At 45.3% G+C, this 17,153-nt stretch overlaps 1 protein-coding gene across 1 annotated transcript in view; it reads left to right on the top strand.

Moving 5' to 3' along the window:
• The first annotated feature begins 5,813 nt into the window (after positions 1-5,813).
• Positions 5,814-17,153, top strand: part of LOC115473985 (probable hydrolase PNKD) — a 152,127-nt gene continuing 140,787 nt past the window's right edge. The window contains exon 1 of the mRNA XM_030209227.1: positions 5,814-5,971. Within this exon, the coding sequence (XP_030065087.1) occupies positions 5,817-5,971 (155 nt within the window). The 5' untranslated portion in view covers positions 5,814-5,816. The remainder of the gene's footprint in view (positions 5,972-17,153) is intronic.

Genomic DNA, 17,153 nt, shown 5'->3' on the forward strand with positions numbered 1-17,153 from the left:
AGTTCCATATGACCAGCAGGGATTTTTTCACTTTAGGTAGATGTGTTTACACATTCCCCTCTGGCCAGCCCTTCAAAGTAGCATCACTGCCTTTTAGGGCTGCAACTGCTGTTGACACTTTTGTATTCAAAGTTGCTAAAACACAACTAGACAGTGAGGAAATGTGGAAGATCTCGTTGGACTGGGAAACGGACATCTAAATGGCATATGAATTGCAATGTGGACAATGCAAAGGGAAGCTGTAGGTATAGAGTTCTAAGGACAATATGTTTAAACTAGTGGAACCCAGCCCGTTTCCTCAACAATGAAACAGGCCCTAGGAAGGCTCTCTTGTAAACAATTTTTTGTCTCTCCCCTGCCCTGCCCTCCCCTCCCCTCCATGTCCAGTGATTCTTCCTTCCCCTCCCCTTCCATCCCATCCTATCCCCTCCCCTCCATGTCCAGCGAATCTCCTCTTCCCTGCCCTCCCATCCGTGTCCCGTGATTCTCTTCTCTCCTGTCCTCTCCTCCCATCCCATCCATGTCCATCGATTCTGCTCTGCTCTGCCCTCCCCTCGATGTGCTGCGATTCTCTCTTCCTTTGTACCTCATCGTTTTCTGGCTGGCCTGGCTGGCTTCCCTTCCATTGGTAACATCCTGATGTCAGCTCGCCTCCAGCATTCCCTTCCCTCTCACTGTTCCGTCCTCTGACGTCATTACATTTTGATGCGAGGGCGGGGCAGTGAAGGGGAATGGAACGCTGGAGGCTGGCTGACGTCATGAGATGTTATGAACCCAGGCAGCCAGACAGCGATGGAACGTTGGAGGTGCAAATTATTAAATAGGATATTTTGCTCAGTGTGTGGCAGCGACCAAGAAACCAACCAGACAGATGATATGCTGAAGAGGTAAGTAGAGAGAGGCTGAAGAGGGCCAGAACAGCCTTTCCCTCCCATGACTAAGGTCTTCTACACACCATCTGAGAGGCCTGATAAGAGAGGAAACGTGGGGGAGGAGATGCAGAAGGACCTTCTAAACACGTCTGGATGCAGCAGGACTTTTGGGAAGTCATTGTCAGTGGCTGCCCTACCACTAGGCCAACTGAGGCAGGGGATTCTATAACAATGCGCTCAACATGCTTAACAAGCTAATGAGCGCTGATAACACCACTTAACAAACAATAATGAGCACTAATTGCACTGATTAGAATTTAGGCGTTTGTCGCAAAGCGTAGTCTGTAACGATGTGTGCTGAACTTCTAATGTGCGCAGGCAAAAAAAGGGCATGGTTATAAGAAAAGGGAAAGGGAAATGGGACTTATATACTTCCTTTCTGTGGTTTTTTCAACTACATTCAAAGCGGTTCACATATTATATACAAGTACTTATTTGTACCAGGGGCAATGGAGGGTTAAGTGACTTACCCAGAGTCACAAGGAGCTATAGTGGGAACCAAACCCAGTTCCCCAGAATCAGAGTCCGCTGCACTAACCACTAGGCTACTCCTCCACTAGCAACATTCCATGTATAATCTTCAAATAGGGAAAGGGAAATGGGACTTGATTATCCAGAGTACCTGAATGTAACTCACCTTGAGCTACTACTGAAAAAGGTGTGAGCAAAATGGAAATAAATATAAAGAATCTCCTCCTAATTGTGAATATTCCACAATGGTAATAATTTAAGTGCCACTAGGTATAAGCAGGTAACCTCAGACAAGCCATTTAAGCAGCTCCTCCCCACTTTAATCATTCATTTTGAATATCACCCGGATTGTTTTTAGGTCAGTGAGTGTCAGTGTTTCCAGGTGCTGCTAGAGAGACTCCGCTGTGACCTTGTTTTTCATGGTAAGGCTTAGTTAGGATGTAACCTTTTTAAGGGCTATCTTTAATTCACACTTTCCCTGTACATGTATCGTTGTATATCAAGGTATAAAATACTGTTTTCAGGAGCCCAATCAGTTATCACATTTTCGGATAACAGAAAGGGTCCATCTGCCACACCAGGTTCCCTGACACTGGGGGTGTAGGAGATGGGATAGGAAAGGTTAAATAGATGAAGTTATTCACCCTGTACTGATCTATTCCTTTCTGTTTATCTCTCTTGTGTTTTATTTTTTTCACATTCAGACTCACTTCCTTTTTTCCTCCCATTTTAGATCTCACTAATATGGCTTCTGATAGTTTGGCCTAGCCCCGGGGGGGGGGGGGGGGGGGGGGGGTTCATTTTTTTTGTATAACATTTCCTACTAGTAAAAGAGGCCTGTTTCCGACCGAGATAAAACGGGCGCTAGCAAGGTTCCACGCCCCCCTCCCTACCTCCCTCTCTCTCTCTCTCCTCTGAGTTCCAGGCCCCCTCTCCTCCGAATTCCAGGCACCCCTCCCCTTCGAGTTCCAGGACATCAATGGAGTCTCCAGGTTCTCAATCATAATTTGTTAAGGATGAGACTTCTTCCTCTTTGCGTGAGTTTGGCTATAAAGGGACTCCACGTCTTTAAAAAACGTGATTTCCGCTTAAAGGAACCCCTGGCCTCTTGCGCCTCCCAAGTCATCAGTTGATGCACCTGATTGCGCCAGTGCCAAAATTCAGGTCTATCCGGAACAGTCCATTTTTGCAAAATACATTTACGTGCTAGTAAACAGAGCTTTCTACACAGCAGGACTTCCTCCGCCCTTAGCCCCCTGAGAGAGCCAGCACAGTCCAACACCAACTGTTGAGGTGTGCCCTGTACCCTTCTTGACAGCATCAAGGAAAGAAAGGCCACCACCCGTTTCCAAAAACATCTTATAATCCCACATTCCCATAAACCATGGTATAGTGTATTATCAGCTAAATTACATTTCATACAGGTAGGCGAACCAATTCCTCCTGCTCTAAACAATTGTACTTGTGAGAAATATGCCCTGTGGATGACTTGAAATGCACATTCTCTATACCCCGCCCCACTAATTATTTGCCAAATACCTTTGAGGTGTGCTGTAATATCCCAGGAGGCGAGATCACATCCCACATCCAGTTCCCATCTCTGTCTGAGCTGTGTCAAATCCTTGGCAGGTGCCAAAGACCATCATTTCTTCTGGAGGCCAGAGATTGAAGGAGCCTCCTCAGCGGCCTCCTCAAACAGTGTCTGAATCTTCTCCCCCAATTCGTAATTCAGGGACACCCTGTCTAAGGATTGTACATAGTGCTTCAATTGACAGTAGGCAAAAGTGTCTCCCCAGTCTAATGACTCATTAGGGATCAGCTGTTTCAGTGGTCTAATCACTCCAGTCTGATCTACCACTACCCCCAAGTTATGAAGTCCCCGTCACACCCAATGTTGAAATACTGGATTCTCAATTCCAGGTAAAAAGTGCGGATTCCCCTGTATAGTTAGCAATTCTGTTGCCCTGTTGTTTTATTGGACCCTCCCCTCTTTTTTTCCAGGCAGCTCAGTGCTGGTTTCCTGTGGCCTTGGCCTTCGGTGATATCATGTCTGGTGATAGAGGTCAAGAGATTGCTGTTACCTGGCCTAGGATTCCAGGGGCACTGGATGTTTGAGTGAGGGAGAGGGGTGGGTGGTTGTCATTTCTCTCCCTCCAGACAGCCTGTGTTCAGGCTACTGCAGCCCTGACCTCTGAGGAGAGAAGAGTTGGTAGGGGGGGGGGCAAGTTACTGCCATCAGACTGATTGCAAAGGGGTAAACCACCCTCTTTTCTTTTCTATATTTCAGCATTTGTCTTTTCTGTTTGTAATATATGTTTATTGTTTTATATTAGTGGCTAAAGATGTGAATGAACTAAATAAAACCCCTTTGGGAGTTCCTTTGGAAGTAACAAGGAGAAACTGAAAATGTTTTTTTTGTTTCTTTGTGTAGGCTGAGAACAGTATCTGATTGGTTAAAGTCTCCAGTTTTTGTGAGGGGGTGGATGGGTGGAGAAGAGGGGCAGCTGATGCCTTATTCTTGTTGCAACATGCAAACTCTGCACCTTTCTTTGTGGGGGTGTATTGTATCTGTTTGAAGTTACCCTGGTCCCATCATTTTTATGTTGTAATTGTAAGCACTTGCATGCATTAGGAACGTAGTGCAGTGCATGTATTTATTTATTGTTTGCATTTGTATCCCACATTTTCCCACCTCTTTGCGGGCTCAGTGTGGCTTACAATAAGATAAGAATAATGCAAATACATTTGTTACAACTTGGTTATGGGTTATATTGTACAAGTTATGCGAGATACTCTAATTATCATTAGGAATATCACAATGGGACGTCAACATGAAGCTTAAGGGCAGTGTTAAGACACAAAGGCATATGGTGTACATATTTCTGTGAGTAAATGTATGAGTAGTGTTGAATTATGGGGTAATAAATGAATATTACTGATTGTATTAGGATGAACAGCTTGCATATGCTTCTGTATTCTGTATGGCCAGAAGGATGCTAGGCTGTGTAGAGAGGAGCATAACCAGCAGAAGAAAGGAGGTGTTGATGCCCCTCTACAAGTCGTTGGTGAGGCCCCACTTGGAGTATTGTGTTCAGTTTTGGAGGCCATATCTTGCTCAAGATGTAAAAAGACTGGAAGCTGTGCAAAGAAAAGCTATGAGAATGGTATGGGATTTGCATTGCAAACCGTACGAAGAGAGACTTGCCGACCTGAACATGTATACCCTGGAGGAAAGGAGAAACAGGGATGACATGATACAGACGTTCAAATATTTGAAAGGCGTTAATCCGCAAAGAAACCTTTTTCGGAGACGGGAAGGCAGTAGAACTAGAGGACATGAATTGAGGTTGAAGGGGGGCAGACTCAGGACTAATGTCGGGAAGTATTTTTTCACGGAGAGGGTGGTGGATATGTGGAATACCCTCACGCAGGAGGTGGTGGAGAGGAAAACGGTAATGGAATTCAAACGTGCGTGGGATAAACACAAAGGAATCCTATTTAGAAGGAACGGATCCACGGAATCTTAGTGGACATTGGGTGGCAACACTGGTAACTGGGAAGCAAAACCAGTGCTGGGCAGACTTCTACGGTCTGTGCCCTGAGAATGGCAAGGACAAATCAAACTCAGGTATACATATAAAAGTATCGCATATCATGTAAAATGAGTTTATCTTGTTGGGCAGACTGGATGGACTGGACAGGTCTTTATCTGCCATCATTTACTATGGAGGAGTGGCCTAGTAGTTAGGGTGGTGGACTTTGGTCCTGAGGAACTGAGTTCGATTCCCAGCACAGGCAGCTCCTTGTGACTCTGGGCAAGTCACTTAACCCTCCATTGCCCCATGTAAGCTGCATTGAACCTGCCATGAGTGGGAAAGCGTGGGGTACAAATGTAACAAGAATAAATAAAATCCAGGCTGGATATAAGTTGTAGGTACCTAGAGGTGAGAGGACATCCCCCAATTATTCTTGCTCATTACTAATGCCAGTATCATGCTGAAGTCTCCCAACAGCTCCAGTAACAAAATTTAGTGTGGGGCCTGTGACCTTCCTGCACTCACAGGCTTGCATTGCCCTAGCATGGAATGTTCCTACTCTTTGGGTTTCTGCAGATGGACCATTCGTCTGACCCAGTATGGCTATTACTACCTTCTTATGGGACCCCCCCCCCCCCCCCCAGGATGAAGACAAAGTTCCGGGGGGGGGGGGCGTTAACCTTGAACGGAGCAGCCCAGCTGAGCTTTCCCAGCAGCTCCCCGACATTCATCCTACAACCGCCAGGTGGCGCAGCTCCCTCGATCAGGTTAGCAGGGGGCGGGCCCCGCTCTGCATACAGAACGAGGGGGCGGTCCTGGCTCCGGCTGCGGAATGAGGGGGCGGGGCGGGGCACTGCGCTGCGGCCGGAGCTCGGCCATGCCGCTTGTCGTGTTCTCGGCGGCTGCCTGCTGCTGCTGTTGCCTGTGTTGCGGGCTCCTGCTCCTGTTCCTGCCGTGCCGCAGGTTCGCGGGGAGACCCCGCTGGATCCCCAGACTCATGGCGAGGACGGAGAGACCCTTCTTCAGGATCGCGTGAGTTCCCGCCAGGCTCATCGCAGGTGTTCTGGGGTGGGAGATCTGGCCTGATACATAGGGAGGACTAGGGGAGGGGGCTGCAGGGGGAGAGATGCACACGGAGGAGCGATGCGAGTGGGGATGAGGAGTGCGATTCTCATAGAGGACTGATATGAATGGGGTGCACAGAGGTTGGAAGTGGGGTTCACTGCAGAGGACTGATGTCAGTGGGGTACATACAGAAAACTGATGTGAGTGGGGTGCATGCAGATGACTGATATGAATGAATGGGGTACGTGCAGGGTGCACGCAGAGGATTGATATGTATGGGGTGCACGCAGAGGACTAATGGGAAGTGGGGTGCACAGAGGTTGGAAGTGGGGTTCACTGCAGAGGACTGATGTCAGTGGGGTACATACAGAAAACTGATGTGAGTGGGGTGCATGCAGATGACTGATATGAATGAATGGGGTACGTGCAGGGTGCACGCAGAGGATTGATATGTATGGGGTGCACGCAGAGGACTAATGGGAAGTGGGGTGCACAGAGGTTGGAAGTGGGGTTCACTGCAGAGGACTGATGTCAGTGGGGTACATACAGAAAACTGATGTGAGTGGGGTGCATGCAGATGACTGATATGAATGAATGGGGTACGTGCAGGGGTGCACGCAGAGGATTGATATGAATGGGGTGCACAGAGGTTGGAAGTGGGGTGCACGCAGAGGACTGATGTCAGTGGGGTACATACAGAAAACTGATGTGAGTGGGGTCCATGCAGATGACGATATGAATGAATGGGGTGTATGGAGGGTGCACGCAGAGGATTTATATGAATGGGGTGCACGCAGAGGACTGATGGGAAGTGGGGTGCACGCAGAGGACTGATGTCAGTAGGGTGCATGAGGGTGGAAGTGGGGTGACATCAGAAGGGTACATTGGAGGGTGGGGAGTAGAGTGCATGCAGAGGACTTGTGTGAATGGAGTGCATGCAGGGTGCTCACAGAGGACTTTTGTAAATGGAATTTGGGTGGGGCGGGGCGTGGGGGTGCATGCAAGGGACTGATGTGAGTGGGGTGCATAGGGGTGAGAGTAAGGTGCATACAGAGGTCTGATGTGAGACGGCTACACTGGGGTGGGGAGTGGAGTTCACATAGGGTGGGGTGGGGAGTTGGGTGCAGGGCGCATGCAGAGGATTGATGCCAGTGGGTGCAGTTGGGGAGTGGGTTCACACAGAGATGGGGCGGTGGGTAGGGTACACAGTGCATGGTGATTTTGCAGTGCTGCAGGATAGGCGTTTGTGAGCTGTGATTGCTTGTGGAGCCTTAATGTGAGGATGACGGCCATCCCTCCTTTAATTTGGGCTTTTTATTAGTCACAAAAATTAAGCGACTTCTAGATTCTGGCAGGTCAGATGTTTCGACATTAACCGAAGTGCAGTTATTGGAAAGAGCCCTAAGGAAGCAGTTGGATGGGAAGGGTGCTTTCAGGGCTCTTGTACTGATTGTCGCCTTTTAGCTTAACTACTTGATTCATTATTTTGGAAACAGCTGTACAGATTGCCGTGTCAGTCCAGCTTTGTGAATGTAATAAGGAAGGGGGAAGGGTTTTGGCTTTCTCTCTCGCCTGTTTGGGTAGCAGCTCAGTGCAGGCTACATTCAGGTACTGTAGGTATTTGTCTGTCCCCAGTGTACAGTGCTGCGTATGTCTAGTAGCGCTATAGAAATGATAAGTAGTAGTAGCAGATCTTACAGTGTAAATTTGTACCTGAGGCAGCAGAGGGTTAAGGGGTCCTTTTACTAAGCCGCATAAGCGTCTACGCGAGCCCAGTGCTCGCCAAAATGGAATTACTACCCGACTACCACGTGGCTCTTGCAGTAATTTCATTTTTGGTGCGCGTCCAAAAAATATTTTTTATTTCCGGGCTCACGTAACGGATGCGTGCCAAGTGGCATTTGACGTGCGTAGGTCATTACCTCCCGGATTCTTTACCGCTAGGTCAGTGTATGGCGGTAAGGTCTCAGACCTAAAATGGAAGTGCGGCAATTTTGATTTTGCCGCACGTCCATTTTTGGCAAAAAACAAAAGGCCTTTTTTTTTTTACAGGCGCGCTAAAAAATGGATCGGCGCGTGCCCAGAACCCTCGCCTACACTACTGCGAGCCATTTTTCAGCGCACCTTAGTAAAAGTACGCCTAAGTGGCTTGCAGAAGATCACAGGAGCTGTGGTGGAATCTGAACCATGATTTCCCTGGTACTCTTACTGCACGATCACGTTTCCAAACCTCACGTCTTCAGATTTTCATAGCTGTATATGTAGCCTGATATTATTAACATCTTTGCTCATTTCTGACCTGAAGAAGGTGTTGACTTTGAAAGCTGGTCAGAAATGTACAAAATGAGTCCAGTAAGAAAGTTTTTTTGGTTTTGTTTTATTCCTCTTTATTACTTAGTTATCCTCCTCAACTCAGTTGCACTTTTTCCTTATAACAATGGGCGCATTTAAAAAGTAACTGCTGATTGCACAGAAGTAACAATGTTTATAATGTTAGGTAGAAAGACGTAGTAACTGCACAAGTGTGAAACAAAGAATCTCATTGCACATATGGACAATTGGGCTTATCCATTCTGCAAAGTCTCGTTCCTGGAATCTCCCCCCCCCCCCCCCCCCATCAGTCCTTCATAATTAGTTGCTTACCCCAGACTTTACCCTTCAATCCCCCAGCATCTAAGGATCATATGTGGCTGCCCTGGGCATTCTGGAGTTTTGTTATGGTTGTTTTTTTGTTTGTTTGTTTTGTGTCCACCTCATCTCTCGGGAGGCTGTTTCCTAAATCCACCATCTTTTTCCATGAAGAAATATTTCCTGATGTTACTCCTGAGTTTAATCCCTTGGGGCCCTATTTATTAAGATGCGCTTGCGTTTTTAGCGCACAACTAAAATTAGCACATGCTAAACGCTAGAGACACATATATATTCCTATGGGTGTCTTTAGCGTTTAGCGTGCACTAAAAACGCTAGTGCGTCATTAGCGCTGCTTAGTAAACGGGGGTCCTTGGCATCTTATGTGACCTCTTGTTCTGGGACACTATCCAGCTCATTTTCGAAAGAGAAGGGCGCCCATCTTTTGACACAAATCGGGAGATGGGCGCCCTTCTCTCAAGGGCGCCAGAATCGGCATAATCGAAAGCCGATTTTGGGCGTCCCCAGCTGCTTTCCGTCGCCGGGATGGCCGAAGTTCCCGGGGGTGTGTCAGAAGGGTAGCAAAGGCGGGACAGGGGCGTGCCGGGGTGTGGTTAAGAGATGGGTGCCCTCGGCCGATAATGGAAAAAAGAAGGGCGTCCGTGGCGAGAATTTGGTCCACTTTATTTGGTCCCTTTTTTTTCAGGTCCAAGTCCCAAAAAAGTGCCCGAACTGACCAGATGACATCGTGGATCATCTCCCCTGACTCCCCCAGTGGTCACTAACCCCCTCCCACCCTCAAAAAAACAACTTTCAAAACTTTTTTTACCAGCCTCTTTGCCAGCCTCAAATGTCATACTCAGGTTCATGACAGCAGTATGCAGGTCCCCGGAGCAGTTTTAGTGGGTGCAGTGCACTTCAGGCAGGTGGACCCAGGCCCATCCCCCCTACCTGTTCCACTTGTGGTGGAAAATGTGAGCCCTCCAAAACCCACCAGAAACCCACGGTACCCACATCTAGGTGCCCCCCTTCACCCCTTGGGCTATGGTAGTGGTGTATAGTTGTGGGGAGTGGGTTTTGGGGGGATTTCTGGGGGCTCAGCACCCAAGGTAAGGGAGCTATGTACCTGGGAGCAATTTGTGAAGTCCACTGTAGTGCCCCCTAGGGTGCCTAGTTGGTGTCCTGGCATATGAGGGGGACCACTGCACTACGAATCCTGGCCCCTCCCACGACGAAATGCCTTGGATTTATTTGCTTTTAAGATGGGCGCCATTGGTTTCCATTATGGGGGAAAACCAAGGGCGCCCATCTTTAAATCCGGTGATCTCAGCATTTAGGTTGAGATTTGGGCGCCCCCAACCGTATTATCGAAATGAAAGATGGATGCCCATCTTGTTTCGAAAATACGGTAGGCCCTGCCCCTTCGTGGCGCCGTCCTCGAGGATGGGCACCCTTAGATATGGGTGTCCCCGATCAAAAATGCCCCTCTCTATGTTGTATGTACACATTTAAGTATAGGGTGTAGGTTGTACACCAGTGATTTCGAAAATGTGAGCTCTCTTCAGGGGTTCCTCAAGAAATTTGATTGTAGAATCTGTTTGAAAGAACATATATATATGTTTACATAAATTGAGGGTTCCTTGGTGTATGGAAAAGTATTTTAGGGATTCCGCCATAGTTTCACAGTGTACAAAACCAGGGTAGCTATATTGCAGGATGGTTGTATCAGTTGTTTTATTTATTTATTTTAATTACATTTGTACCCCGCGCTTTCCCACTCATGGCAGGCTCAATGCAGCTTACATGGGGCAATGGAGGGTTAAGTGACTTGCCCAGAGTCACAAGGAGCTGCCTGTGCCTGAAGTGGGAATCAAACTCAGTTCCTCAGTTCCCCAGGACCAAAGTCCACCACCCTAACCACTAGGCCACTCCTCCACTGTTGCTGCTATTTGAGATTCTACTTGGAATGTTGCTATTCCACTAGCAACATTCCATGTAGAAGTCGGCCCTTGCAGATCACCAATGTGGCCGCGCAGGCTTCTACATGGAATGTTGTTAGTGGAATAGCAACATTCCATGTAGAATCTCCAATAGTAGCAACATTCCATGTAGAATCTCCAATAGTAGCAACAGAATCTCCAATAGTAGCAACATTCCATGTAGAATCTCCAATAGTATCTATTTTATTTTGGTTACATTTGTACCCTGCGCTTTCCCACTCATGGCAGGCTCAATGCGGCTTACATGGGGTAATGGAGGGTTAAGTGACTTGCCCAGAGTCACAAGGAGCTGCCTGTGCCTGAAGTGGGAATCGAACTGAGTTCCTCAGTTCCCCAGGACCAAAGTCCACCACCCTAACCACTAGGCCACTCCTCCACACACTATATCAATTACAACTATGACTCATCCCAAATCTTAGCAGAGTTTAAAAAAGGTTTGGACGGCTTCCTAAAGGAAAAGTCCATAGTCCGTTAAGCAATGGACTTGGGGAAAATCCACTATTTCTGGGATAAGCAGCAGTATAAAATGTTTTGTACTTTTGTGGGATCTTGCCGGATATCTGTGACCTGGATTGGTCACTGTTCGAAACAGGATGCCGGGCTTGAGGGACCTTTGGTCTTCCCAGTATGGCAATACTTATGTACTTTTATTACGTCTCATATCAAATTCTCCAAAGAAAAGAAAGCGCTTTGTTTCTATTTGGAATAAATATTTGCAAAGTATTTCCCATAAAGTGAGAAGTGCAGTGTTAAATAAATTTTCTACACATTAAGAAGGAGAAGGAAGAGTCATGAGAGAGAGGGAGTCTCAGGGTATCTTTGGGAGGGGGGGGGGGGAGTCTGGACAAGGAATACAATAGACAGAGAGGATAATGGGATATAGAGCTTTAAGAAGCACCAGTAAGGCAGTGAACCTTTACCAACACATTAAATATAGGAAAATGAAGAGGTTGGCTAGGACTAGACCATGAACGGATTACGAATGAGCATGGAGTATTTAAAAAGATGGGGGGGGGGAATAATAGTAATAAGGGGTTCAATCACGGAATAATGTAAGGTGTTACTATTGGAATTACGGTTTGAGTTTAATGTAACAAGCTGACTATTGTTTCTTTCAGTGTACAGGGCAAAAGTGAAGGTAGTAAGGGGGGAGGGGGATAAGAGAGGGTACTGTTATAAAACAATAGAAATCAAACAAAATAAAACATGGAAAAGAAAATAAGATGATACCTTTTTTATTGGACATAACTTAATACATTTCTTGATTAGCTTTCGAAGGTTGCCCTTCTTCGTCAGATCGGAAATAAGCAAATGTGCTAGCTGACAGTGTATATAAGTGAAAACATTCAAGCATTACTATGACAGTCTGACAGGGTGGGAGGATGGGGGTGGGTAGGAGGTATGCATGGGGACATCAAAGCATATCATTGATATTCTAACAGGATGGGTGTGGGTAGGTGAGGGGAGGGTGATCAACAGAGACATACAGCTTTATGGTTTATAATGGGCTAGGAACCCCAGGTCCTTGTTAAGTCCTTTCTGTTGGGTGTTAAAATATTCAATCATTCTGACTTCAAAGGTCTTACGTTCTTGTATGGTTTTAAAGTTACCTTTGAGGATTCTCACTGTGAAGTCACTGGTGCAGTGTCCTGGTCTTGTAAAATGTTGCCCAACAGGCGTGGGAACCCTGCTGGCACCAGCATTGTTTATATGATGTCTATGTAAATTGAATCTTGTCTTAAGCATCTGGCCTGTTTCTCCAATATAGCATCCTTCATTACATTTTTTACACTGAATGATATAAAACCATAAAGCTGTATGTCTCTGTTGATCACCCTCCCCTCACCTGTCCACACCCACCCTGTTAGAATATCAATCATATGCTTTGATGTCCCCATGCATACCTCCGACCCACCCCCATCCTCCCACCCTGTCAGACTGTCATAGCAATGCTTGAATGTTTTTCACTTATATACACTGTCAGCTAGCACATTTGCTTATTTCCGATCTGACGAAGAAGGGCAACCTTCGAAAGCTAATCAAGAAATGTATTAAGTTATGTCCAATAAAAAAGGTATAATCTTATTTTCTTTTCCATGTTTTATTTTGTTTGATTTCTATTGATAACCTTAAGAGTGGACTAACACGGCTACCACACTCCTCTACTGTTATAAAACAAAAAACTGATGATAGCAACTTAAGATTAATGTACATAAGAACGATAGCTTTACAATTTGTTGTGTATGTAGTCTAATGGATGTGTTACCAGGTGGAATCATCAATAAAAATGTTGACACATACTTCTCATATCAAATCTTCCCCAAAATGTTTTTAATATTGAAACCACTAAATAACTAACATCAACACATAAATCACCTCATTCGTACCTATCACTCAACATTCCCACATGAATTATAATAACATATAATCCTTGGAAAGAAACCATAAATTCAATGCTGTCTATCATATAGCTTGGCTAGTAACAGAGTGAAAAAGTTTTAAGCTTATCTCAGCACTCCTCCAGCCTGAAGGTCAACAATCAAATAGAAATTGGCTGTATAAATAACAGCCTGTCAGAAGTTCTCAGTGCCGTGGTTCCCAAATCATGTGGTAATCCAACTGAAGACGCTTTAGACTTCAGATACTGTACGGCTCAAAACACAGTGAACATCAGGCATACAGTTTTGCTGATTGAATCTGTATGATGTTACCAGCCCCAAATTTACCCAGACCCAAACGATGTTGTTCAAAAGTTTCTTCAAGGTACAAAAATCATTCTCAAATCCAGCTTGACCCTCACGTCGGGCATGACCCTTTTTTACACGGTCCGTGTTTCCCCTCAACCGAGCGTGATCAGGGGTCTGTACATCTCTCAAAACAAAATCACAATTACCCTAATCACCCACACGTAACCACAGTCACACAAGAGACCTCAAGCCTAGTAGAAAAAATAGTAATAAGAAAATATCTTGCCAAATCGGGCCACAGGGAACTCAGTCACGCTCTCGTGCTGTGCAGCGGGTAAGCCTGCACATTTGTGTGGAGCGTGTCGGGAATGCTGCCTTTAAAAACTCATGTTGTTATAATTCATGTGGCAATGTTGAGTGATAATATGAATAATGGGATTTATGTGTTGATGTTCGTTATTTATTGGTTTTAATGTTAAAAACATTTTTGGAAAGGTTTGATATGAGAAATAATAAAAAGATTTGTGGTGAGTCATAGTTGTAATTGATACAGTGTAAAAAGTTTGGGAATCACTGGACTACACATTAAAAAAAAAAATCATTCAATATTTATTAGAATTTCCAACCAAACTACTTCAGTTACAGGTTAGTACAAGCAAGAGATACAACAGTGATGTACAGGATGGTCCAAAAACATTTTCAGTTAGGCCCCCCTCTTAATATAGGGGGAAAGGGAATGGGACTTATATACTGCCTTTCTGTAGTTTTTCCAACTACATTCAAGGTGGTTTACATATTATATTCAGGCACTTATTTGTACCTGGGACAATGGAGGGTTAAGTGACTTGCCCAGGGTCACAAGGAGCTGCAGTCGGGAATTGAACCCAGTTGTTCCCCAGGATCAAAGTCCACTGCACTAACCAGTAGGCTATAGGTCTAATTGCTCATTAGGGAGGTAGGGGGAAAAAGTTGGAAGCAGCGGCCAAGTATCTAAATCCAGCTGTATTAATTTGAAAAGGGAATTGCGGTAACCTCTCTATTAAAATGTTAAAAGGGAGGGTCTCGGTTTTATCCTTATTTATATTGTAACCCGAATGCTCGGCAAAACAGTCAAATTCTTCCAAGAGCGGAGCTACAGAGGTCTTGTGGTTTTTAACAAAGAATAACGTATCACCTGCATGAAGGAAGACTTTATGATTTACTTTCCCAGTAAGATATTTTTGCATATTCTCTGTGCCAGTGGCCCAATAGCCAAAGCAGACAAATCCGAGGACAGCCTTGTCTCACCCCTCTCTTCCTAATGGGAAGGGTTCTGACAGGTCCTTATTTACCATAATCTGACGTGGGGGCTCTGTAGAAGGAGCGTATCCATTTAGTGTAATTACCCCAATCCATTTTTTTCCATCACTCTAAACAACGAGTCTCACTCTAGTCCATCAAATGCTTTTTCAGCGTCGATGGTGATATAAGGTAGTAGTGAACAAGGAAAAAACCGTTGCATGCTGGTTTAGCTCAGGTGTGACCGTCCATGACTCTTTGGAATACCTACTCGCCCTGTTGATTCGTTCACACCATTTTTGCAAAACCTTCATTGGCTACCAGTACAATACAGGGCTAAATTTAAAACTCTATGTCTGATGTTCAAGGCCCTGAAAGGACATGGCCCTGAGTATCTGAAGAATAGGATGATCCTCCACACACCGCCAAGGACACTAAGGTCCTCCCAAGGACTTTCACTAACTACACCCTCTCCAAAAGACATTACACGATGTGATACCCGCAAGCGAGCCTTCTCCGGAGTAGCCCCCCACACTCTGAATGCATTGCCTGAAAGGCTCCACTTAACACAAGACTTTCTCTACTTCAGGAAGCAGGTGAAAGCTTGGCTCTTCAACCAGGCCTTTACTGGAAGAAGTAACTAACTCGTTACTTACTCACATACACAAGGATTGACTCGGGCTGCACATACTGCAGCGGGACATGTTTATCCACTCCTCCATGTGCAACTTTCTTCAAATCAGTCACCTTACTTTCAAATTCTTCCTACTTTCTTACCCATCTATATGCTACAACTTTGCCTTACCCTTCACTACCAATTGTAATGTTCTATTACGTATTTTGTTGTCATTGCAAGTAGTATCCTATGCCATACTTTGTATTGTTACTTGAATATTTTTACAGCTGTAATTGCCTATTGCTCATGTTTGATCTATTCTTACTGTACACCGCCTTGAGTGAATTCCTTCAAAAAGGCGGTAAAGAAATCCTAATAAATAAATAAAATTCTGCTACCTAGGAGTTATCCTAGATTCCCACATCTTTCTTTCTCACCTCAGCTTTCTAGTTTATGTGAGTCTAGCTTTTTTAAAAATCCTCTGCCAACAACGTTCTGTCTGTAGATATTTTGGTCAATCTACATTTCATTCCATTGTTTTGTCACGTCATAACTAGATTGGATTACTGTAATGTCTCATACTTAGGTTGATCAGGATGAAATAAAAAAAACAAACAAACTCCAGTCAGTTCACAATACAGCTATTAAATTCATCTGCCATGTCCACAAGTTTGATCATGTTTCCCCCCCCCCCCCCCCCCCCACTACAAAAATTCCACTGGCTTCCCGTTGCACAGCGTATTATTATCTTTAAGTTGCTGGCTCTTACCTTGAAAGCACGTAGAGTAGGTCCTTCCAGATGACCTTGCCACACTGACCATTCCTTCCTCCTGCTCTTTTCCTTTTTCTCTGTTAACGATCACAGATTGGGTCTCCCTAAATCATCTCAGTTAGAATTCACTCCTCACCGTTTTTGCTTTTTTCTGCTCCTTTCTTTTGGAATTACCTCCCTGTTCCCCTTGGGGCTCAACTGACTTTTAAGAACTTCAGGATAGCTTTGAAAACTTGGCTTTTTAAAGCGTCTTTTTCATTAGAATACACTTATGGGCAGATGATTGAAAGCCCCACCCTGTTACAGCGCAATTTGCCCTTCTAACTGCTCCAGCTAGAAGAATGGTCTAAGGTTTGGCAATTAAAATTCAATGCGAAGAAATGCAAAGTGATGCACTTAGGGAGTAAAAATCCACGGGAGACGTATGTGCTAGGCGGGGAGAGTCTGATATGAACGGATGGGGAGAGGGATCATGGGGTGATAGTATCTGAGGATCTGAAGGCGACGAAACAATGTGACAGGTCGGTGGCCCTAGCTAGAAGGTTGCTAGGCTGTATCCAGAGAGGTGTGACCAGCAGAACAAAGGGGGTGTTGATGCCCCTGTATAAGTCGTTGATGAGGCCCCACCTGGAGAATTGTGTTCAGTTTTGGAGGCCATATCTTGCTAAGGATGTAAAAAGAATTGAAGCGGTGCAAAGAAAAGCTACGAGAATGGTATGGGATTTGCGTTACAAGACGTATGAGGAGAGACTTGCTGACCTGAACATGTATACCCTGGAGGAAAGGAGAAACAGGGGTGATATGATACAGACGTTCAAATATTTGAAAGATATTAATCCGCAAATGAACCTTTTCCGTAGATGGGAAGGCGGTAGAACTAGAGGACATGAAATGAGATTGAAGGGGGGCAGACTCAAGAAAAATGTCAGTATTTTTTCACGGAGAGAGTGGTGGATACTTGGAATGCCCTCCCATGGGAGGTGGTGGAGATGAAAATGGTAACGGAATTCAAAAATGCGTGGGATAAACATGAAGGAGTCCTGTTTGGAAGGAATGGATCCTCAGAAGCTTTTCGGAGATTGGTCAGGTATACACAAAAAGTAGCACATATGAGTTTATCTTGTTGGGCAGACTGGATGGACCGTTCAGGTCTTTCTCTGCCGTCATC

This window comes from Microcaecilia unicolor, chromosome 7 (assembly GCF_901765095.1).
Source record: "Microcaecilia unicolor chromosome 7, aMicUni1.1, whole genome shotgun sequence".
Lineage (NCBI taxonomy): Eukaryota > Metazoa > Chordata > Amphibia > Gymnophiona > Siphonopidae > Microcaecilia > Microcaecilia unicolor.